A 25,466-nucleotide genomic window follows, 5' to 3' on the forward strand; every position below is an offset into this window, starting at 1 on the left:
GTCGCTGAATTCAAGCGCTTCACACTGGATCTCACAGTGCTGCTTAGTGCTCACATGACCGAGTAAACACATCTGCTCTAGTGAGCTCACGCCACGCGGCAGTTTGAACTTTGATCCGAGCAGATAAAAGGTCCGTGTGGCGCTGTTTCGTTCTGCTTTTGGCGCATAAACATTATATCGAACATAATTAATCGAGATTAATCGTTTGACAGCACTAATATATATATATTTTTATTTTTTTTGTGTGTGTGAATTCTTTGTATTGTATTTATATTATAAATATATTTTAATTGCTTTGTTTGTTATGCGTTAAATAATGTGATTGGCATATGCCGTTATATAATATTTACATTTGAATTGTCTGTGCAAACATACATTATGCAATGGCATCAAAATGTATTTAAAATGTATTTGGACACTTAAGCAAGCAAGCAAACCAAACAAATAAATACATTTGCATTAAATAACAAAAATATCAAAATAAGTGGCATTCTTTTAAGGAAATATAGCACAAAAAATGTTTTAGAATATTAAGCATTTAATATTTTGTTCAGAACAAAGACAGAATGTATTTGACACTTTCTGGGTGTCAAACGTTGTGGAAAATGTTTATAGTTAACTTGAGGAGAACTGACTTCATACCTGCACAAAAAAAAATTACCCTGACACCAGTCATTTATTAAGCCTTAGTTAGTTTAAAAAACGTTTGCATCATTTGTTTACAGATGCCACTTTGATTTATGTATCGCTATGTGTGTCTAATTCAATGAATTTCAGATATTTTAAGTGTGACTTTAGTGTCCAAATATTTCCGGGCCCTCTGTACATGTGCTAAAATCACAATTTACATAAAATACATGAAAATACTCATGAGATCACATTGCCTCAGCATCCAAAATTTCACAGTCAGTAGGTTTTCTTAATAGCAGGTTATATTGATCTTGATGTGAGACTTATTTAGGCGTTGAATATCTGCAGATTTTACTATATTTGTTGTGCTACAATTGATTTATTATGAAAGTACTGTACATTAGGTAGATATGATCAACTCAGTTATGATCTCAGTTCAGCTTCAGATCTGTTTTGCCCAAATTTTAGAGATTCAGGTGAAAGCTCACTGAAAGGCCATTTTGAGCCAGAAGCAAAAATAGTTTTGTGTTGGAAAGAGGATGTTTTCTTTTCCACGGCTACAGAGAAAGAGAGAAAGGAGTGAGAGAATGGAGGGATGAGATTGGAATGTCTTTACAACTGACAGAAAAACTCCTCCGAAGTTTGACATCGCTTCAGATCAGAATAGCTTCATTGCCACTGCTGCAGCTCTAGGCTTGTGTTTGTTGGTTTTGCCATCACATGGTTTCATGACAGCGATCAGATGTAAAATAAATAGTGCCAAAAGCTATTTCCTGGATTCTAGTTGGAGATATTTTTAGTATGACCAAAAAAGGCAAAGAGCAAAGAACCTTAGCAGCTGATCTCTCCTAGTACATCCAGAGAAAAACATCTCTCCCCATCTCTCTCATCATTCTGCCCTCCCTTCTTCAAGTTTTCTAAACGTGAGAGTGCATGTTGTCTCAGATACTCTATGAGTAGATCTGCTGGTCAATGTTAACATTTGTGTGTTTGTGTGACTTGAAACCTGAAGGTATATCAAATGCAAACTAATTAAGGATAAAGTACCGCCAGCTGGTCAATATCATGATTACGGCAATTCATATAAATCCCCATATCTGACTTGTGATGCAGCCTGGAATTAATATGACACATGTTTGCTCATTTACACCAGAGAACTTGATTTGTTGGGTGGTTCACAATCACTTCTCTGGACTGAGGTTGTATGTTGAGCTTATTTTCTTTGTTAACTGTGATGTGATAATCTGAACTGTGTTTATTTCTTCTGTTATTCACTTCAGATGAGGCCAAAATAAAGAAACCCCCACCCAAAACGCTTCCTAAACAAGGTAGGGTCAAACCAATCACCATCTGCATGGTTTAAAGATAAATTCTGGGTTAAATAACTGTCTGTGTGTATTTCTGTCACATGCTGTTGATTGCAACAGAAAATCATTTTGTCCTTTTTGTTGTAAAAAGGATAACACTTTATTTTAAGGTGTCCTTGTTACACGTTACATGTACTTACTATTATAATAACAATAAATTATGCATACTTACATGCAAGTAACCCTAATCCTAACACTAACCATTTAGTAAGTACATCTAGTTAATTAATATTACTCAGTACTTAAATGTATAATTACACTGTAACAAGGACACCTTAAAATTAAGTGTAACCTAAAAAAAATACCTACCAATGAGGTAAGAAAAATAATCTTAATTACAAAGAGGAAACTAAATTTTTTTTTTTGGCCAATAGGCAGATTTGTTTTCTTTTTTTTAAGCAAAAAAACAACAATTTTGTTAGGTTTTTAGAAAACAAGACTCAATATCTTAGGTCATTTTGCTTCTCAAATAACATATTCAAGATTCAAGAATGTCCAGGTATTTATACTAAAAGACAAAAATGAAAAAGTATGAACATAATTTTTGCAGTGTATACCAAGTTACTGAGTTACTGACAAAGATTGATTAGAATTGCAATGTATGAGCAGAAGTTCCTCCATCAAAATGATGATTTAGATTGTGCATCTAAGAAGCATTACAGATGTTTTTGAAACGTTTGATCCTGGAACAGTTTTAGCATTTAAGTCTTTTTAGCATTTAGTTTCCCAAAAGTCATTTAAAATTTCAAGCTCATGTGATTTGATGTGTTTCAGGAGGAGCACAGGTGATCTTCTCATAGCAGCACATACTTTAAATCTCACTTTTATATTTTCTACACCGTCTGCTGTGCAGTTGTTCAATGCATTTCTAACTGCTGTGCAAGCAAATGGATCAGAGCCCAAGCTGTCTGTATAACTGGGCTGTGTGTGTCAGGTGCTCCTCCTCAGATCCAGCAGTTCCCTGACGATATGAAGATCCTGGCGGGTCAGGAGGTCAGTCTGCTGTGTCAGTTCACTGGAGCTCAGCCCATCAGCTGCACCTGGCTCAAGTTCCGCAAACCAGTAAGAGTCCTTTCACCTTTTAACATGTGCAGAAACCCTGACCGAGAGAGAAGCACTGCTGAATGCTCATACTTAAACACGCAGATGCACATTCATTCACTCACCAGTCCCCTTTAAATGCTTCCAACATGCTGCTATTTCAAATCGACTTTGGACTGGGATGTCCAAAAATGCTGTCTAGGCAGCTCACAGCTTTTCAGAAACAGCCATCATCTTTAATGAGCAAACACTGCAAGCTGGCATATCACTCTGTACACATGGCTCAGACACAACATGTTAGTTGTAAACATCTTTATTACTCTCATTTTTGTTTTCCAGTTAGACTTTCTAATTGAAACTGAACATTCAACTCTCAGGTTGTGTTCAAATCTTTATACCACTTGTGGTGTTTTCGGTCAAAAATGACTGGGGCACAAAATATAGCTTAGAAATCTCTTGTTATGCAATATTATCACCTAGTATTGGTATTAATCTTTTTGTAGGCTTGTTTTTGTTCATTTTTGGAACTGATTCATCGTAGGCCTCATTAATCTGAGCGAAAAAGTGTTATTTGTGGATAATTTTGTCAATATTAAAATATGAAAAAAATGTGCGGTGTTTATCACACTAGCATGCTCTAATGTTTAACCAAGAAATTTGTTTTGAAAAGCTTTTATTTTGTACAAAATTGCAAAAAATTGCAAAAAAAAAAAAAAAATCACACTTGTGGTGTTTTCGGTCAAAAATGACCGGCCTACAAAAAATAGCTTATAAATCTCTTGTTATGCAATATTATGACCTAATATTGGTATCAATCTTTTTGTCAGCTTGTCTTCTTTCAATTAGGACTGGTCTTGTGTTTATTTTTGGATCTGATTCATCGTAGGCCTCATTAATCTGATCTTACATCAGTTTTGAGCGAAAAAAAAATATTTTTTTATTTGTGGATAATTTTGTCAATATGAAAATAAATTGCGGTGTTTATCACACTAGCATGCTCTAATGTTTAACCAAGAAATTTGGGTAACACTTTAGAATAGGGAACACTTATTCACTATTAACTACGACTTTTCCCTCAATAATTTGCCTAATTTGCTGCTTATTAATAATTAGTAAGGTAGTTGTTAAGTTTAGGTATTGGGTACGATTAGGGATTTAGAATAAGGTCATGTAGAATAAGGCATTAATATGTGCTTAATTAGTACTAATAAATGGCTAATATTCTAGTAATATGCATGCTAATAAGCAAGTAGTTAAGAGACCCTAAAATAAAGTGTTACCGAAATTTGTTTTGAACTGGTTTGTTGGACTGGTTTTGTGTTTATTTTTGGAACTGATTCATTGTAGGCCTCATTAATCTGATCTTACATCAGTTTTTGAGTGAAAAAAAGCATTATTTGTGGATAATTTTGTCAATATTAAATAAAATGTGCACTGTTTATCACACTAGCATGCTCTAATGTTTAAAGTAGCTTATGTCTGCAACTGGCACCAGTGTTTGTGTTGTTTATGCACACCTCTGCTCCTTCAGATTCAGGAAGGTCAGGGCATCTCGGTAGTGAGCACAGACAGCAGCAGTCAGCTGACCATCACAGAAGGACAGCAGGAGCACTGCGGCTGCTACACCATCGAGCTCAAGAACAGCTGTGGCGTGAGACAGGCCGCCCTCAACCTCACTATAGTCGGTAAGTGTGGATGCTAGTGGGCGTAGAATTAGGGTGGATGCTATAGGGACAAGTCCCTACCAATATCCAGTGACTACCAAAACTGTCCTTAGCAATAATTTTGATCAAACAATTAAATATGTTTTTGTCATTTCGGACGCATCTGAAACCATACCATTGATATTACCAAAGAAGTTAAAGTAAATACGTTAGAAAACTGCACGCTTTCAAGCACGTAGATTTAATACATGGGCAGAGTAAGAATGTAAAGCAGTCGCAGCGTTCAGAAAAACAGTTAACATAAAAGCTCACTTAAGGAATTAACAAAGCTGCATCGATGAAATATGGTGTTTGACAAAACAGAGCAAATGGAAAGAGAAAGCGCGATCTATTACCTTATAGGCTATATAAAGCATATGAACAGAAAGACAAACGTTGTGCTAAAAGATGCACAATACACAATCTTCCAGCCTAGGATAAAGGCATTATGTACATTATCAATAATTTGCGACAAGTATAATGTGATTTTCAGTGTTGTGGAAAGTTACTTTTAAAAGTAATGCATTACAATAATGAGTTACTCCCTAAAAAAGTAACTAATTGCATTACTTAGTTACTTTTTATGGAAAGTACTGTGTTGTGTTACTTTTGGGTTACTTTTTCTCATCTGGACTGGGCTTGCTTGTATGTTTTTTTTTTTTAATATAAAAAGTTATTTTTTGGCATATGTCAAAGCCCTTTCACACCAAAAGTGAAATAAATAAGCCTCAGGCTGAAGGAATTGTTAATTCAATTGTTAACATATTTAATTATTGCAGGTTTGCGTCATATTCTGAGTTCGCATTTCATTTCTAGGACTACTAAATCTGTCTTTGTGAAAGTGAGATGAGTAATTGCATGTTCACATTTAAAGCTACAGTAACCATCGTGTTTACACATTGTACACAACGCCTCTGCACTTACTACAGATTTTTCTCAACATGGGAATAGGAGAGCTGTTAGTCCATAAATGGGAAAACAAAGTAACTGGCGTTACTTATTTGAAAAAGTAACTCAGATATTTTACTGTAAATTAAAAATGAAAGCATTAATTTACTACTTACTTGAAAAAAAGTAATCCGATTACGTAACTCAAGTTACTTGTAATGCGTTACCCCCAACACTGGTGATTTTATGGTAAGTTTCACAACATTTGATAAAGCACAAAAATGTACATTCACATACCTAAACTAAATGAACTAAACTAAATTAAGGAGGTGTTCGCACAGGACGGGTTACTGCGTGTCCAGCATGTTTGCAAACAACTGAAAAACATTGCATTTGTCAACAAGAATGAGTTCTACCCAAGATGAGATTTGTTAGAACACCAGAGGGAGGGAGATTTTAACGTACCGTCATGAATTTTTACATTTTAATTAATATAAAATGAACAGTAAACTGAACTAACTACATTACAAGAATGTTTAACTTTGCCTATACATTTATTTAAACTATTTACAGGCCCCATGAGGCATTCAGTTAAGCTGTTGATTTAAACACATTTCAGCGATCTATCCCTACAAATGTGTACAGTACAATAAATAAATTACCATCAATTAAGTACTTCAGTAAAAGTACAGATACCCTAATAAAATATTACTCCAGTAAAATTGTAAGTACTCATTTTCAATTTTTACCTGATTAAACAAAAGCACTTGATATTTAATAGACTTAAGTATAAAATGTAAAAAGTTCTAGAACCATGTTTAGCCAGAACTAGTCACTAAAAAATGCAGTGCAGACATTTAATATGTATTGCTTTAATATAATGAAATATCATCAATTTAGTTTACTGATAATTCGAGTTTGCAAACGGTTGAAAAAACTACATTTAAACAGAGGAAAAGCTACATTTGTGTAAATATTTAGTGACAAAAATTACGTATTTTGACAGATTTACAGATTCACATTAAGAAAGAATGTCATGCAAACATGCTAGTTTTATATCATTCGAAACTAGCAGCTGAAAAGATCATCAGTTCAAAATAACAATATATTCAAAGGAACAATATGTGGTAATAAGTACAGATACTTTAAAAAATTTACTTAAGTCCAATAATAAAGTAAATATACTTCATTGTTGTCTACCACTTGCTGATTACAATGCTGAAAATTAAAAATCAAAAATGTTGTGAATGAAAGAGCAGTGACAGTGACTATAGATAATCTCACCTCATATTGAGGATGGCAGAAGTCAGTGGAACTGCAGACTGGACACTTATAGACATTAGACCGAACATTTTTACCGTAATATAAACCCAGTTACTTACTTTTGCACTCTGACAAATATGTAATGCATTTGTATTTTTTTAAATGCCAGTACAAATACCCCCGTCCCTCATATCTGTATGAAATGCACACCTTGCTGAAATTCACAAATTCACGCCTTGAGGAGCAGTTTATTAGAGTGTAAAGACATTCGTTGTCTGATGTGTAAAATCATACAGCAATTGACTTTAAAAATGGCCTTCCACAATCATTTCACAGAACGAGTCATGGCTAGAAATCTTAGAAATGAATGAGAATGAATTGCAAACTGCAATCAAACCAGTCCACACCTGTTTCTAAGTATGCTGCGGCGTCACATATCTCGGTGTGCTTCACTATCATATCAATGTCATCACTGGTGTTTAGTAACAAGAACAAGTAAATAGGACAATATTTGGCTGAGATACAACTATTTGAAAATCTGGAATTTGAGGGTGCAAAAAAATCAAAATATTGAGAAAATCGCCTTTAAAGTTGTCTAAATGAAGTACTTAGCAATGCATATTACTAATCAAAAATTAAGTTTTGATATATTTGCGGTAGGAAATTTACAAAATATCTTCATGGAACATGATCTTTACTTAATATCCCAATGATTTTTGGCATAAAAGAAAAATCAATAATTTTGACCCATACAATGTATTGTTGGCTATTGCTACAAATATACCCCAGCGACTTAAGACTGCTTTTGTGCTCCAGGGTCACATTTGACCTTAGGCCTCGGCCTTGGTTTTACGTGCATCTTTAAAGACAAAATTGACAATCTACTTATAGAAAGTTGACTGTTTCCTCTGTTACATCCACACAATGCTGGGCTGAAATGCTCCACATGTAGGTGATCTGACTACTTTAGTACATTTTAGGACAAAATGTCTCACAATCCAGCTTCTGTCTTGGTCTTCCCAGATAAGCCCGACCCTCCTGCTCGTGTCCCGGCATCCTCAGACATCCGTAAGTCCAGCCTCACACTGTCCTGGTACGGGCCGACATACGACGGGGGCAGCGCTGTCCAGTCCTACAACCTGGAGACGTGGAGCTCTGTGGACATGAAGTGGACAGATCTGGCGTCCTGTAACAGCACCTCCTATAACGTGCAGAACCTGCTTCCAGACAGGCAGTACAAGTTTCGAGTGAGAGCGGTGAATATTTATGGTGTGGGAGAGCCCAGCGCTGAGTCTGCACCCGTGCAGGTGGGGCCGGAGGCCGAGGAGGGTGAGCGCCACCTAGAGGATATCAAGAGTATTACAGGAGCCACAAAGAATGGATTACAATCTTAACTTTTGGTTACTGCATTTGGTTATTTCAGTTAAAATAAAAATAGACGAATAAATAAAATAAAGTAAAATCTAAAATTGATATAAAAAAAATTAAATGTGCTGTAATAACAGTCTGTTGCTTTTACAGAAAATAAAGATGAAGCTGAGCCTTCAGATGATGGTATGTGTCATGTTTGTGAAATTTAATCTTTGAAATCGTAAGTGTCAAGTTTCTGTGCTCTTCTTTTTCTGTTTCCCTCTTTCATTTAGAGGAGATGGTGAGGTTGTACATATAACCAAACGTGTCAAATAGAACATATGTATGTGAAAAAGGGGGGGGGGGGGGAGCAAAAAGAGGGGGGGGGGATACAGAAAAGCATTGCACTGTAAATCTTTAACAATTGCATAGTTCATATGTGTTTACTTTTAGTTTCCAAATACATGTCTTCAATTGTTCAAACATAGGCATTTTTCAAATCATTTGACCTTATGAATATAAGCGCATTTAATAATTAAATCAAAAAATAAAAATGAACTACCTTAGCTTTTTTGTAAATAATTATCCCAGAATAATAATAATAATTTTAGGGGTATCTTTACAAAAAACACTGCCATCATGTTGATGTGTATTTCTCTCATGCTAGTAATCAGAGACAAAGAGGTCATAAAACGTGTGCTGTTAGAATGGGATATTTCATTCTGAATTACTACAGGAAGGCTTTTCAAAACCCTTGAGGAAAATAAGAGTTAAATATCGCAATTTGACAGATTATAGACAATCCAGAATGACTGGGATCCATTCCCTCTCTTTTCAGAATCAGAGAAGGAACCGGATTACAGAAATGTGACGATCAGGACAGACGTGAAGGTGAAGGACCTGTATGATGTGGAAGACAGACTGGGCACGTGAGTATGATAAAATAGCATCGATTATTTGATATTACCTTACACCATAAAGGAGACAGTAATAACATTCTGCTGGCGTCCTTCTACTTTGCGGTTGTCCTATAATCTGTCTAAAAAAATGCAAAAACAGATGTAAATTTCCTGTAAGAAAACAGGATCTGGAAGTTTTCATTTTTTCAGTCTTATTTCTTTTTCTTTCTGTTTTTAGAGGTAAATTCGGGACTGTTTTCAAACTGATAGAAAAGTCCACAAAAAAGGTGTGGGCTGGCAAATTCATAAAAGCATATTCTGCCAAAGAAAAAGACAATGTCAGACAGGAAATAGCGATCATGAATGACCTGCATCACCCAAAGCTTGTGCAGTGTGTCGACGCTTTTGAGGGAAAGACTGACATTGTGATGGTGCTGGAAATGTAAGTGTATATGTGTTTAATGAGCTTTAATCTTAGATTAGTGAATGCAAATTGGCTGTTTTCTAGTTCTTTGGCTTTCACCAGCTCATATCAAGCCTGTAAACAACAGCTCAAAAAAGAATGTTATTATTTTAGTGTTATTGTGATTGTTTTCAAATACACATTTGTATGCACTTATTTGTATAACACAAATGCTTAAACAGAAATTAATAATTGTAATAGAAATTATTAATTGTCAAGTAACAGTATGTCAGCCTGTTATGCAAAACATTGTTTTAATTCCAATATGCCAAAAATGTGTAATTTTTAAGTGATTGTTACCTGCAGATCATTAACTATTAGAACACACCATCCTCGTACTAAAATAAAAAAAAAGCTTTCTATTTTTATCAGTAAGTGAAAAGTCAGTAAAATAAGAATTTGCTCTGCATGTTCATTTTAGTCACTACAAAGCACATCATGCCATTTCGATTCCTGAACTTCCTAGGATGAAAAAATCCCAGAGAATTTCTAAATGAAGCCAAATAGCACTCAAATTGAGTTTTATCGGGGATAAATACATTCCTGTTTGAGGTTGTCAGTATTTCACAGTACATACGGTATGTGAATGTGTCTGGTGTATTGGCTGAACGCTGGTGTTCCTCAGGATCTCTGGAGGAGAGCTGTTTGAGAGGATCATAGACGAGGACTTTGAGCTGACGGAGAGAGAGGTGATCAAATACATGCTTCAGATTGTGGATGGAGTCAATTTCATCCATAAGAAAGGCATCGTCCACCTGGACCTCAAACCTGAGAACATCATGTGTGTCAATAAGACCGGCAGCAAAATCAAACTCATTGACTTTGGACTGGCACGCAGACTGGGTCAGTAGAAAACCCTCACACTGGGTTTTTATGGGGTTTTAACATTTCGAAAATGTCATTGAAAACATTTATTTATTTCAAATTGAAGTTCTAACATCATGTATAGTTCTAAAATGGAATGATGGAATGGTGCTTTGTCTGGCTGTAGAGAATGCTGGCTCTCTGAAAGTCCTGTTTGGCACCCCAGAGTTTGTGGCTCCAGAGGTGATTAATTATGAGGCCATCAGTTACACGACAGACATGTGGAGTATAGGAGTCATCTGCTACATCCTGTGAGTACACAACCATTATGAAGAGAAATACCTTTATGACCATGAAATCTGCAGACTTTATCCCATTTTTTATGCAATTCAATTTTGTGCAATTTTTCGTGCTGATCTTGGGATAAAATCTGCAGAATTATGTGGAATAAATGCATACATGAGCTGAGAGTACTACACTCCTATTGGTAACTGTTTTCAGACATTTAATTGATTTCTTTGAAATATATTTAAAGTGTATTGTCAAATGTACTGACAAGCATTTAAGGTAAACTAAAATATAATTTAATGTCATTTCTATACAAACCTGAAGTTGCAATTTAGTACATTTTAATTGAATTAACGTTAAATATAATATCCTATAACACACTATAGTTGATATTATAATTGAGCACTTTACATGTGCTTTAGTATGTTAGTCAACACATCAAAATAAGTGTACTTGTTTAAGGCACAACAACAGATTATTAAAACAATTATTTAAAATATACTTTAAAAGTAAAACGTACATTTGGCTTCATTACAAAATGCATGTTTAAAAAAGTGTACTTAAATGGGTTAAGAAACATTGTCGTGACGTTTTCATTATTATAATGTTTTTTGCAAGTATAGTTTTATTTAAAAAGACAAGTGCACATGCGGTACAGTTAAGATCACTTCTTTTCCACAAGGGTGATCATCCCACACCATTTCACAACATTGTTTTGGGAAGAATGTTGAAGTTGAATGAGAAGAAAGTGTGAGCTTTCGCTTAGCTTTCCTTTCCTGAAATGGAAATCACCTCTGCAAGGCGTTTGCCATTTTTCTTTAAGACAATAGAGTAATACAACAGCCCCTCATGAGTGCTATTTTGTTATCTTCTTTTTGTCTTTTTTTTTTAATCAGCTATCAGAAAGATGGGGCTGTAGATCTCTTGTGTTTGTCTGTGCTTTCTGTCAGTTATCCAGTGTTATCCAGAATAATGATTTCTTCCTGGTGTGACTATTCGTTTACTTTCATTAGTGTAACCCAATGAAGTCAGTGAAAGTAGTAAATCCTATAATGTCTACTGCATCATATTTGATATGCAAATATCTAAGATCTTAAAATTATCTACAAGAAAAAAAAGAAGAAGAAAGAAAAATACTTTTTTAACAAGCAAACAGCCTTTTAGTAGCCTATAATTGTACAAAAGTCCCCCTTCAGGTTGTCTTTTTGTTGTGAAATCTTTAAGTAATATATAAAGTACTTAAAGTAAAATATGTCCTTTTTTTTATAGCAAATTTGATATATATTAAGTGTCAAATATACTACTATAAGAGGCATACGCCTAATGGTTTGTATAGTTCTTCTTTCATTGTTTCTTGTTCTCTTTAGCGTCAGTGGTTTGTCTCCCTTCATGGGGGACAATGATAACGAGACACTGTCTAATGTGACCTCAGCGACGTGGGACTTTGAGGACGAGGCGTTTGATGAGATCTCAGACGAGGCCAAAGACTTTATCAGTAACCTGCTGAAGAAAGGCATGAAGTGAGTGCCTTCAGAAAACACTTGAAAAAAAGAACTGTTGCCTTGTCCTTGAGTCATGTTGAATGTCTGATTTAGCTGATTTCCTCCGTCTTGCGTCACGCATCGGTTCTCCCTGAGGTGCAGCAGTAGGGTTCGGTTCTCTGTCAGAGATCATGCATTTTCTTTTTATGGTTTCATCAGTTTCTTTTTCTCCGAGTGTAATTAACGTGACGCACAGTTACAGTGTGTTCTTGTCTGCAGAGCTCGCCTGAGCTGCGATCAGTGTTTCCAGCACCCCTGGCTCAAACAGGACACCACCAATATGGAGACCAAGAAGCTTTCCAAAGAGAGGATGAAGAAATACATTCTGAGAAGAAAGTGGCAGGTCAGGAGCTAAATGATGATCATCTGACATAAAATGTTGTTTTTTCTCCTTGCGTTATTGATAGTCTGATTGAAGTGAGCTTCTTGCGGTGTGTTCTGTTACTGATGTGTTAGTGAATAAAGTCATAAATGCTTTGCTCACTCTTCTCCAGAAAACAGGGCATGCGGTACGAGCTATCGGTCGACTGTCTAACATGGCATTGATGGCAGGCGTTCATGCCAAAAAGAGCTCCCCCACTGAAGGTGCACAACGTTTCTGTCCTCACCAACCCTTGCATAAAAGACTAATACTGACTCAGCTAGTGAACTGTCAGCAGTTGAAGAAGTGTGCGTACTGAAAATATGTGCACTTGTGTACTGCATATGTCAAACTTAAGATAATGTCACATTTTCTGTACTATAATATTAATGAAATAGAAGACCACTTAAGCGTAGAGCATACTTTCATGACTGTTTTTTTTTTATATACTTAATATTGCTTTTAAAAAGTGCACTTTTAATAAAATTACAAACAATTCAAATTCAATTCACAAGACATTTTTAGATTTTAGTACATTTTAAATCATATTTTAATAATGTTATGTCGTGCTTTAAAGAAGTATACTACTTATACTATCTATTGCACATGTAAAGTAAGTACTTAGATTGTTAATGTAATTATAATTTTAACTGTAGTGTTATTCAGAATTTTAAAATATATTTGAAATGTATTTCATCATTTTACAGTTTGTTTACTCATTACAGTTTATTCATTATAAATGTGTAATTACGAATATATTTGAATACATGACATACAAGTTTTTAATAGAAATTACATTAAATTATATTTTAGTGTACCTTACATGCTTATCAGTACGTTCAGCAAGGCACTTTAACCATATTTGTGACCCTGTACCACAAAACTAGTCTTAAAGGGGTCATATGATGCGATTTCAAGTTTTCCTTTCTCTTTGGAGAGTTACAAGCTGTTCGTGAATAGATAAGATCCCTGAAGTTGCAAAGACTAAAGTCTCAAAACCAAAGAGATATTCTTTATCAAAGTTAAGACTCTGCCACGCCAGTGGATGCATTTAGGAATCTTTAAGATCACTTACAACAGAACAGCAATGCATTTTATGGACGACCGTTTCGTGAACCTAGGAGAGGAGGTAATTCTGACTTTGCTATGACAATCTGGCGCTTCTGAATCAGCTACTGTTTTGTTATTAGTTGCTATTGACTGTTCAAATGCGGAGTTTTGCGCATTGTGTGTGTGTGTGAGAGAGAGAGAGACAGGGTCACATCACAGTAGAGTCAGCTGTCTTAACCGTGGCTTGTGTACTGCAAACACATACCAGCTTCATCACTGTGTCTGTCACGCGACTCTGTTCCCCTTTCGGGCTTGAACTGATGGTAAAACTAATGACATTATTTACTGTCTTTACATTTATTTTGAAAGATGAAGCTCGCGATTATGGTAAGGGGCGTTACATTTCCGACGAGTGCTTGCGGTGTTCGGCCAATCACAATGCACTGGGTCAGCTGGCCAATCAGAGCAGACTGCGCTTGTCGGAAGGAGGGACTTTGTAGAAAACGAAGCGTTTGAGAGAGGCGGGGCATAGAGGACCTACAATAATGTACAGTATTTGAAAAATAATGTGTTTTTTGAACATTAAAGCATGTCAACATATTCTGTTACACCAAATACACAAAATAATGATCTTTAAAAAAGCATCATATGACCCCTTTAAGTGTCAATTTTTCAAAATTGAGATTTATACATCTGAATAAATAAGCTTTCCGTTGATGTATGGTTTGTTAGGATAGGACAATATTTGGCCGAGATACAACTATTTGAAAATCTGGAATCTGAGGGTGCAAAAAAATCTAAATATTGAGAAAATCGCCTTTAAAGTTGTCCAAATTAAGTTCTTAGCAATGCATATTACTAATCACAAATTAAGTTTTGATATATTTACGGTAGGTAATTTACAAAATATCTTCATGGAACATGATCTTTACTTAATATCCTAATGATTTTTGGCATAAAATAAAAATCTATAATTTTGACCCATACGATGTATTGGACATTAAGACTTAAGACTGGTTTTGTGCTCCAGGGTCACATTTATGAGATTAGTAAGTACTCTAATTGCATTTAATATTTACAATTAATTTTAAACAACATGCAATGAAGTGTCTGAAAACATTACATTCAATTCACACTTACTGTAAGATTTATTATTTTCTATTATTTTATTTTTAAGTATGCTGAAATGTACCTCTATTTCACAAGGAGATGAGATTATTAACCTGGTTAGTACTGTTAAAACCGCAGCCCACTTTAGAGAGTTATCATACTATATGTCTTGTATTAAAAGTGGTGTTCTGCACTCTTCCCTAGGTTTAAAACGAGTTGTGAAAAGTAAATTTAAAGTCTTTAACATGAGTATTTATATCCAAAACCTTCTTGTTTGTCTGTCGTAGCAGAGGATAAACAGTTTTCTGCTGAATTGAAGGAGAAAACTCTAATGAAACCCACGTTCAGTAATTTTATTAAAGACGTTGAGGTGGTGGAAGGCAGTGCTGCTCGGTTCGACTGCAGAATCGAAGGTAAAATAGTACGACTATGTACTGCTTAAACATTCTATTGATACAGTCTGGTGCACTGATTAAATGTGAATAAATGTGGTGAAATAAAATTTTAAATGTTGACTTTCCAACATGCTTAATACTTTGTACCAAATGTGTGGAACAGCCCACAACCATTTTCCAGTTCTATAAATATTATGAATAGCATTTACTTTTGAAAACTAAATGTGAAAAAAAAAAAACACTTTCTACTATCCTTTTGTACTTTTGCATTATATTTAGTGCCGCTAGAGGCATAGACACGCTTCATCTTTAAGTGCACTACACTGTTAGACATTTCAAAGGGTTTTTACAGTAACTTACTGGCAACACTGTTGCCAAAACTGTTGCCAGTAAGTTACTGTAATTAAGATTTACAGTAGCAAACTGTATTTGGTTTACAGTTGCAAACTGTACTGTTTCACAGTAAATTACTGTAAAAAATCCAATTCATCAGTATACTACTGTAATAGTACTATTAAAAGGTTTATGCTGGTAAGGTGTTTTAATGTTTTTAATAGGAAGTCTCTTATGCAGTAAAAACAGTAATATTATGAAATTATATTACACTTTAAAATAACTGTTTTCTTTTTGAATATATTTTAAAAAATGTGTTTATTCCTGTGATGCAAAGCTGTATTTTCAGCATCATTACTCCAGTCTTCAGTGTCACATGATCCTTCAGAAACCATTCTTGCTGCTCAAGAAACATTTCTGATTATTACTATCAATGTTGGAAACAGTTGTGTTGCTTATTATCTTTGTGGAAACCATCATGCAAAAGAACAGCATTCATTTGAAATAGAAGTATTTTATGTTTTAGTTTTGATGTGTCTTTGCTAAATAAAATGACAAATCTGTTGGTATTCATGCATTTATTTTAAGTTCTGTCAGGACCACTATCGTCAAAGATGATTGACAGTTAGCATACAGATTGGATTGGCAGTATGGTTCTGTTCTGGGCAAGAACTCCCTGCGCATCCATGCAGCCTAGCATGGATGAGAGCAGGGCGAGCTGCAATAACCCCGCAGGGTAAACAGAACAGAACTAACATAAATGTATTGCAGATATTGTTAAAGTTCAATCATTTTATGTACACATTTTATAATTAGTCTGATTCAAAGGAGAATCAGAAGGCTGAATCCCGACTGACAGAGGAGGAGCTGGGGATGGAGGAGGGTAATTAGCTATTGAGCAATGTGAAAACTGCTGATAATACTGAGGGACCTTATATATGAATGCTTAGATAGGTGTCGTATTCCCATAGGTTGATGGGGATCAGCTGAAAGTCAGCTGATGCGAGCTTGACTAACGTGACCTGCCAGAACTAACACTACGCTTGATTTATTTATATATTTTAATATGCATATTTTGTGACTGTTTACTCTCAGGTTATCCTGACCCTGAGGTGGTGTGGTATAAGGACGACCAGCCGATTAAAGAGACGCGCCATTTTCAGATTGATTATGATGAAGATGGAAATTGCAGTCTTGTTATTTCTGAGGTCAGCGGTGATGATGACGCAAAGTACACCTGCAAGGCCATGAACAGCGTCGGGGAGGCCAACTGCACCGCCGAACTCATCGTGGAGGTGATGGGACGAGAGGAGGAGGAGGAGGAAGAGTAGAAGACAACCTCTTTTGTCACGTTTCTCTTTTACACCTGTCTTTCGGACTTTCAGATGATGAGGATGATGAAGATCTCAGATCACCTTTTGCTGCATTTCCTTCATTGCACTTCCAGTTTGTTCTTTTTGTATTTATGCAACAGCCAGATATCAGATTTGTTCATCACATGACATCAATATTACTCACATTCTTCATTGTCATGTTTTACTCCAACCAAACATTTCTAAACTCACATGTGTGTTTGTGTGATGATCATCGCTCGTGACTGTGTGAGCTGAGCTGTTACGACAGCTTTATTTAAGCACTGCAAACTCATGTAAGGTTGTGTGTTTTTGTCTGGAGACGTTTTCCTCCTCTTTCACCATCTGTCACAGTAGCAGCACTCAACAGATATTTGGAGACACGTGTTAAATGTATGTTTATTTGATTAGGAATGTCTGTAGATTATATTTCTTGAAATGTTTTTTTAGATATATACGCATTTGATAAAGTGCAGATTGCATTGTAATGAGAACACTACAAATGTAGTTATTCACTTTTAAAGAATACATTTTGATCACAAACTCTGTAAGTTGTTGTGCTCACTTAAAAAACAGAGTCATTCAAAGTTGTTAAAAAAATGTATGACAGTCATAATCCAGTGCATCCTTGCTGCTTTTATAGAACTAAGGAAAATATTAAAGGACACAATTCATTAAAACGTTATTTTACTAAGCTAATTCCAAAATAAATGAAGAGTAAAAATTAAACTGCATCGTGTCCTATAACATCAAAAAAAATGTTGGGAAAGTTTGCCTATTACAGAACATCACTCCCCCCACCCCCCGTATTTTTCATATTTTGGTCACTGTTACGTTCTAGGATTGGACACATCCTGAAGTATAGTCAGGGCGATTAAGTTCTACTCTGTTTCGAGTTTTAAATTAAAACTAACAGCACACTCTTCGCCAGATGGCGCTGTGTTGTCACAACTATACATTCAATGTGTTGTCTCAAGATATTTTGGACATAAAACAGTTGTGACCCTGGACCACAAAACCCCAAAGCGTCATTTTTTTGTAATTGAGAGTTATACATCATCTGAAAGCTGAATACATAAGCTTTCTATTGATTTATGGTTTGTTAGGATAGGACAATATTTGGCAGAGATACAACTATTTGAAAATCTGGAATCTGTGGGTGCAAAAAAATCAAAATATTGAGAAAACCCCCTTTAAAGTTGTCCAAATGAAGTCCTTAGCAATGCATTTATTACTAATCAAAAATTAAGTTTTAATATATTTATGGTAGGAAATGTACAAAATATCTTCATGGAACATGATCTTTACTTAATATCCTAATGATTTTTGGCATAAAAGAAAAATCGATAATTTTGACCCATACAATGTATTTTTGGCTATTGCTACAAATATACCCCAGCGACTTAAGACTGGTTTTGTGCTACAATTCTGCAATTCTGCAACAGTTATTCAAGACTTTAACCCAGTACTGGGAGGACGTGTAATCAACACAACATTTCAGGCCCCACTGTTGATTTTGAAATGGGAGACTGAATGTGAATAAGTTCAACTCCTGTCTGTGTCACAGCAAACATGGTTTAAAATGAGTGGAATCATCACTCAGTACAATGTGGTCTCTGTTTTGTGTCTCTGTGTGGACTTTAAGAACATTGCTTCCTTCATCTGGCTCACAGACAAATTTAGGAACATCTGTCCTGCAGCAGAGATTTTATTCTTCCTCCTTTATTTCTTGACATTTTATAAGTCCTTGTAGTGCCTTTGGGCCTCTGAGGGTCTCCCTCAGCGTCTTCGGTTTCAGCAGCTGTGGGCTTCCTGTGTCCCTTTTCTCTTTTGTATGAAGTCTGGTCTCTCCTTCCGCATATGGAGCTCAAACAATGCATTAGCACTCATGTGTCTGAAAGTACAGAAAGATTTTACTGTGTCAATGTGACACTTATGTGCATTTAACCATACATTATCACATGACTCATTAATGGTGACTAACGATGAAGGGATCGTTGTAAAGACTTAAAGTCCCCCTGTAGTGAAAGTCAAGTTTTTTTATGTTGTTTATTTGTCTATGTGGTGTTTTTAATATGCTTTTAGACAAACCATGTGCCAATCTATTAATCAACACCATTGCTGAGTATTTTCTCCTTAAAAGTGTAGTTTCCCAAAGGCTGACCCAGAAATACGGTTTGAAACAGCCCTTGGTTTGCTACGTCACAAACCAATAACCAATCACGTCAAGGGATCGATTCCTATCACTAGCATGCAAAATATACCAATACCAGCACAAAACCAAAAATAAATCAGAGCAAAAAACCCATGAAGCTGTGGTTTAATGTGAATTTAGAACCGCTAACTTGCATTATAACCCGTGGCAACAGTGTAAAATAGCCCAGAGTTCACACACGTATGCTCGTGGGCGCGAATTAACAATCACAAACGGCTGCATTCGAGTCTTCAAGGCATTTTAGGACACAACATCGTCAAGTAAGTAACTTTAACGAATGTTACAGTATTCACTGTAGTTGTCCGCTAGGCAAACATGGTTTAAAATGAGTGGAATCATCACTCCGTACAATGTGGTCTCTGTTTTGTGTCTCTGTGGACTTTAAGAACATTGCTTCCTTCATCTGGCTCACAGACAAATTTAGCAACATCTGTCCTGCAACAGAGATTTTATTCTTCCTCCTTTATTTCTTGACATTTTATAAGTCCTTGTAGTGCCTTTGGGCCTCTGAGGGTCTCCCTCAGCGTCTTCGGTTTCAGCAGCTGTGGGCTTCCTGTGTCCCTTTTCTCTTTTGTATGAAGTCTGGTCTCTCCTTCCGCATATGGAGCTCAAACAATGCATTAGCACTCATGTGTCTGAAAGTACAGAAAGATTTTACTGTGTCAATGTGACACTTATGTGCATTTAACCATACATTATCACATGACTCATTAATGGTGACTAACGATGAAGGGATCGTTGTAAAGACTTAAAGTCCCCCTGTAGTGAAAGTCAAGTTTTTTTATGTTGTTTATTTGTCTATGTGGTGTTTTTAATATGCTTTTAGACAAACCATGTGCCAATCTATTAATCAACACCATTGCTGTGTATTTTCTCCTTAAAACTAGTTTCCCAAAGGCTGACCTAGAAATATGGTTTGAAACAGCCCTTGGTTTGCTATGTCACAAACCAATAACCAATCACGTCAAGGGATCGATTCCTATCACTAGCATGCAAAATATACCAATACCAGCACAAAACCAAAAATAAATCAGAGCAAAAAACCCATGAAGCTGTCGTTTAATGTGAATTTAGAACCACTAACTTGCATTATAACCCGTGGCAACAGTGTAAAATAGCCCAGAGTTCACACACGTATGCTCGTGGGCGCGAATTAACAATCACAAACGGCTGCATTCGAGTCTTCAAGGCATTTTAGGACACAACATCGTCAAGTAAGTAACTTTAACGAATGTTACAGTATTCACTGTAGTTGTCCGCTAGTAAAAAGATAGTTTTATCAGTCATTATCCGTGTATGCCATTGTTTTGCGGTTACTACAGTTCAGTGGATCAGGAGGCGCTGGCTGATGTGACTGAGTGGAGGCGGGACTAATTTGCATATTCATAGATCAGCGTATAGTAAATGAGGCAAGGGTGTAGGGTTACATTCAAGCTATTTTAAGGCATGAGAAATTTATTTTCACAAGAAAAAACATTTTAATATATAATTTTGATGATCAAAGATAAGTTTTAAGGGATAAAATATTTGACTACAGGGGGACTTTAAGTAAGTAGTTAGCAAACGGTGTAGCCATCTATGAGTGCTAGAGTTGCCCAAATTCACTTTTAACAAATGTATGTTTAAATGTAAAGACTTTTTCTTATTGGAGACAATATAAGGGAGCAATTGTGAGCTATAAAGACACAACAGTGAAATTTAATTTAATTTAATTTAATTTTATTTTATTATTTTATTTTATTGTATTTTATTTTATTTTAATACATCTGACCGAGCAAGAACAGTTTATGTTTTTAAATAGCCTTAAAATTAAATCAAATCAAATTAAATTAAATTAAATTAAATTAAATTAAGAATACAGAATAAGGATTTTTAAAGCTAAATTGCATGGGTACTATGTGTGACTGATGACTGATGATTCCACAGGTGTCTCTTTCTATCTTGCCTCAAGCTAAAAATGTGTGAGCAGTGTGTTTTAATCATTTATGTACCATATTTTGAATTCTGTCTTGTTTGTGCAATTTTAATTCCCCTGGCGTGTTTTTCTTCCCTTGTTTGCTATCTATTATGTAGCCTAATGTTATTGCTCACTGTAAAAAGTAAAGAGAGCGAAGAGAACTATTGAGCTGCATCTATTTTATTTGCGCATGTTGTAAATAGACTATAAATCATTAATTCAAAGGACTGCTGACAATGTTTTTACGATGATTCAATCAATCAGCTACCAAGCGAACCTCGTGTATAATTCATGAGCAAAGTCTTCGCTGTGGTAGGGTGGGTCACTGCACTCGCGGGGCGGAGTTGAAGCGCCAGCGCCTGTAGTGGTCCGCTGAAGTGCGTTTCAGAGTCTGAACCATGAAGAACAGAAGAGCTCACTGGGAGTAGTGCGGACGTTGTGCAATATGCAAATATGACACGTTATTTGTATGAAGTTATAATGCAGCTGCGCGCGGACCCTGCTGCTGCCGCTGACCTCCATGAAGTGTTCAAGATAAAGTCGCACAGGCAGTGATAACAGAGACCGGACTCATACAGGACAAACCCGCAGAATAAGAGTGTGACTGCGATACTGGAGGAGAGATGGGGAACGCAGGGAGCATGAACCAACACACTGACCCCAGAGGACACCACATGCCCCTCAAACTGCCCATGCCCGAGCCGGCCGAGCTGGAGGAGAGATTTGCGCTCGTCCTGGTCTGTACTAATGACTTTACGATTATCAGCTGAACAACCAGAGAGAAATCTGCACTTGCTTTTCACTTCTTTCTTTGTTGCACTTCTATTCTATTCTATTATATAACAGTCAAAGTATATAGATCCCGTTTGTAGACATCTAAAGAGATGTTTACGTTGCCCTTTTACTTTAGGCTGCAATTCTGTTTAATTATGTTAGCTTGGTAGTAGTTGTTATTTTATTAATTTACATTTAAAAGTATATCAATTTGTTTTGTAGACATGTAAATATTTGTTTACTTTGCTGCTCTTCTGTTCTGTTAACTTGGTAGTAGCCTAGTTATTTGATTTATTTACATTCAAAAGTATATGGATACCTTTTTGATATATAAAGAGGTTTGATATGCCATTTTACTTTTATTCTATTCTATTCTATTCTATTCTATTCTATTCTATTCTATTCACTGGCCACCGTTCTGTTATTTACACTGGTCTGTTGAAAGTGTATAAATCAGTTTTGTGGACGGTTATGGTAGAGTACTTTGATATATACTATGGTACTAAATTGAATTATCACATTTCATATGCCATAGTTTTATACTTTAAAGAATATCATGTTACAACCACAATACAATGTCCAAAAAGCTATGGTACTTTTTGTTTGAAATTCAGGTGTGTCTCTGGGTTTTTTGTTCAGAGATGTTTAGTAACCTATCGTAAACAACTTTACAAATGCAGATGAACTGTGTTTATTATCATTTCAGTTTGATGTAATTTTGTTCATAAAGATATAAATCATTCTGTCTTTGGGGCTGAAAGTGCTGCTACGTTACAGATTCGTTTTTTCTTGATATAGTTGTCCCTCTTCTGTCTTGGGAAAGTTTGCTTATCACCATTTTTAAGACATGTCATCATTGGTTTAAACTCCAGCATCATGTGCCATTGTCTTGGTTGTTTCCAAATGTTCCCAACTCATTCGTTATTTTTAGCTTAATGCTGACTTCATTATGGCACAGGAAATGATGTCATGCAGTTGGAATCTATTATCCTTTGCCTCTGTGTGTGTCTGAAGTATGCGAGGAATGTCTTCGATTAGTATGCAGCTACCTGAAGTGTGCCGTGTCTGGCCGTCTGCTAGGCCTGGTTTTATGGGGACATATAAATGTAGGTCAGACCTAATGCTTCACTAGCACTAGACAAAACCTTTAAATTAACACACACTCACACACACAGACTATTCAGAGAGCTGGAGGTTTCTTCAAGGAAAGCAGCTAGTGGCAGAATGGGGGAGTCAGCTCAGTCGGTCCCTAAGGAAATGGAGTTGGTTTGGCTCTCTTTCTTTCACAGACCTTCAGGCTGTGGTTATTTGACCAATTGAGGAGGCCAAACGAGTAGTTTCCATTCAATATCCTTAGGGAGAAAACACTCTCTTTCTCGCTTACTTTCTAGTTGTTTGGCCACCTCGAGTCTCTGAGTATGTAACTTGCTGTCTTTATTCGTGGTGGTTTAATAGCAGTCACAGTGTTCTTGTTGTGGTAATTGCCCCCAAGTCTCAGGCAGATGAATCCTGCTCTGTCTTTTTTAACCAAAAATGTTATTGTTTTAAGTGAAATATATTAAAGTAAGGGATAATGTACAGCCAAATATGGTAATTATTTCTAAATAAAACACTGAACTATATATTTATAGAGCAAATATTTGGTATAAACTAAACTGTGGTAATTTGGAAGAAAGTATTTAGAAACATTTTCTAATTTTAACTGATTAACATTTAGGTACACATCAAACAGTAATATAGTTGTCATACAAATAGTTATAAACTGAACAACCTAACAGGTTTCATAATGCTCAATATCACAACATAAAAAAAAATAATGTCCAACCTCCAAATAAATAAGCAATTTATAACTCCAACTACTATAAGTATGTCCTTTTTTACCTACTCACATATAGTAGACTCATGTATAACAATATATAACTGCTTGGCTGTTTCTAATATATTTGATTATATATTATAATTATATTGCATAATTTAAACCATATGGCAATATATTTCAAATTTTATTTGCAAAAACAGATCGTTTTTATTAATTCTCATAAATCGTGTGTTTTATTGTTTTATTGTGTTAGTTAGCTGTATTTTTTTAGTTATTACAAATTTTATTTGCAAAAACAGACCGTTTTTATTAATTCTCATAAATCGTGTGTTTTATTGTTTTATTGTGTTAGTTAGCTGTATTTTTTTAGTTATTATTATTTAATCAAAACAACCCAACTGCAGCTTGATTGATATTAATTGAAATGCATAATAATAAAAAAAACATGATTTTTGAACATTTTAGTTATCTGTTATTGATAACAGATATCTGTTTTTGCAAATGAACTCTTACATATATTGTGCATCCAACTTTACTTGCATACATACATTTACATTTAGTCATTTAGCAGACACTTTTATCCAAAGCGACTTACAAATGAGAACAATGGAAGAAATCATAACTAACAAAAGAGCAACAATATATAAGTGCAAATGACAAGTCTCGGTTTGCCTAAGACAGTACATGTAGCAAGGTATTTATATATATATATATATATATATATATATACTGTACATACATACACACACAAAGAAAAACAAGTAGGCAGGTCACTCCACCAGGAGGGAACAGTTAATGTAAAAGTCTTATATTGTCTCAAGATCTAAACTATATTATTGCAAAGCGCTATATATAAAGTTGGACTTATCAATATATTCAACTTTACCCGCATACAGTATACTCACATAAAGTTAGGTCAATCTAAACTGCTTGATTGTTTACATCACCACAGGATGTAAACTATATTATTATCGCCCAGCTCTAATCTACTATATATGACTACAAGGGATGAAGATATTAAGATATTACAAACATTAACATGAAATTAGAACCCATCCATTGGAAATGAATTTACATTAGTAAAAACCTGACTGTAATTTAGCAGTTTTATTCCCAACACCTCTTAACTGATAATCCTAGTTCACATTTTTTCTTCAATATATATACTTACTCCTGTTTTTTTTTAAGAATGTAGGTAAAACCTATGCAGAAATACAGATACAATTTAACCTAAACAATTTCTAGTGCCACTGTAAATCAGCCTGCGGAGTTCATTTGAAGTTATGAAGAACAAAAAAAAAGAGAATGTTTTTTTATGCTTAAATGATTGTAAAGCAGCCTTCTGAAGAGTCCTCATGCAGAGTCAAACTATCAGTGATATAGAGCGCACGTCTCACTGGGATGATGTCTTTTTTCTTGGCAGGCTGTGGTTGAGACATTAGGAACATTTTAGCACTGTAAACGCAGCTTTGAGTGGTATTTACTGCTATTAAAGCCCTGGTGCGTGCCAACCCACGGACCTTTCCAGTAGTTGCTTTACTGAGTGAGAAAGATCTTTTTATCAACTCCTGCTTGAGTGCTGCTTTCATCCACGGGTCTTTCTGAGAGGAAAATCTGACGATTAGCAGATAGATAGAAGAGAGTCTGATATTTAAAGTCTTGAATATAAAGGTCTTGAACTTAAATGACCTGGGGGTCACAAGCCAGCTAGTGTAATCTTCATTGGGGTCAAGCTGGTCAGCTGCAACAAACACAGATCTGAATTATAACTATTTGTGCATATATATAACTTGGGTATACCGAAGTTGCAATAATTGTAATAAGCAATGTGAAAAAAAAAAAAAAATACATAAAAAAAATATA

At 35.4% G+C, this 25,466-nt stretch overlaps 2 protein-coding genes across 2 annotated transcripts in view; both read left to right on the forward strand.

The window, feature by feature from the left end:
* The window catches only part of mylka (myosin, light chain kinase a), a 55,993-nt gene extending 38,121 nt beyond the window's left edge, over positions 1 to 17,872 (forward strand). Inside the window, exons 12-25 of the mRNA XM_016445458.1 lie at positions 1,911 to 1,958; positions 2,932 to 3,059; positions 4,570 to 4,723; positions 7,916 to 8,221; positions 8,414 to 8,446; positions 9,081 to 9,171; positions 9,380 to 9,583; positions 10,230 to 10,447; positions 10,596 to 10,719; positions 12,064 to 12,216; positions 12,457 to 12,580; positions 12,732 to 12,822; positions 15,049 to 15,171; positions 16,582 to 17,872. Coding sequence (XP_016300944.1) covers positions 1,911 to 1,958; positions 2,932 to 3,059; positions 4,570 to 4,723; positions 7,916 to 8,221; positions 8,414 to 8,446; positions 9,081 to 9,171; positions 9,380 to 9,583; positions 10,230 to 10,447; positions 10,596 to 10,719; positions 12,064 to 12,216; positions 12,457 to 12,580; positions 12,732 to 12,822; positions 15,049 to 15,171; positions 16,582 to 16,817 — 2,033 coding nt within the window. The 3' untranslated portion in view covers positions 16,818 to 17,872. The remainder of the gene's footprint in view (positions 1 to 1,910; positions 1,959 to 2,931; positions 3,060 to 4,569; positions 4,724 to 7,915; positions 8,222 to 8,413; positions 8,447 to 9,080; positions 9,172 to 9,379; positions 9,584 to 10,229; positions 10,448 to 10,595; positions 10,720 to 12,063; positions 12,217 to 12,456; positions 12,581 to 12,731; positions 12,823 to 15,048; positions 15,172 to 16,581) is intronic.
* Positions 17,873 to 21,359: 3,487 nt separating this feature from the next.
* Positions 21,360 to 25,466, forward strand: part of LOC107657404 (formin-like protein 2) — a 94,550-nt gene continuing 90,443 nt past the window's right edge. Inside the window, exon 1 of the mRNA XM_016445459.1 lies at positions 21,360 to 21,747. Coding sequence (XP_016300945.1) covers positions 21,634 to 21,747 — 114 coding nt within the window. The 5' untranslated portion in view covers positions 21,360 to 21,633. The remainder of the gene's footprint in view (positions 21,748 to 25,466) is intronic.

The sequence above is a fragment of the Sinocyclocheilus anshuiensis genome, unplaced genomic scaffold (assembly GCF_001515605.1).
Source record: "Sinocyclocheilus anshuiensis isolate Anshui unplaced genomic scaffold, SAMN03320099.WGS_v1.1 scaffold355, whole genome shotgun sequence".
In the NCBI taxonomy this organism is placed as follows: Eukaryota; Metazoa; Chordata; class Actinopteri; order Cypriniformes; family Cyprinidae; genus Sinocyclocheilus; species Sinocyclocheilus anshuiensis.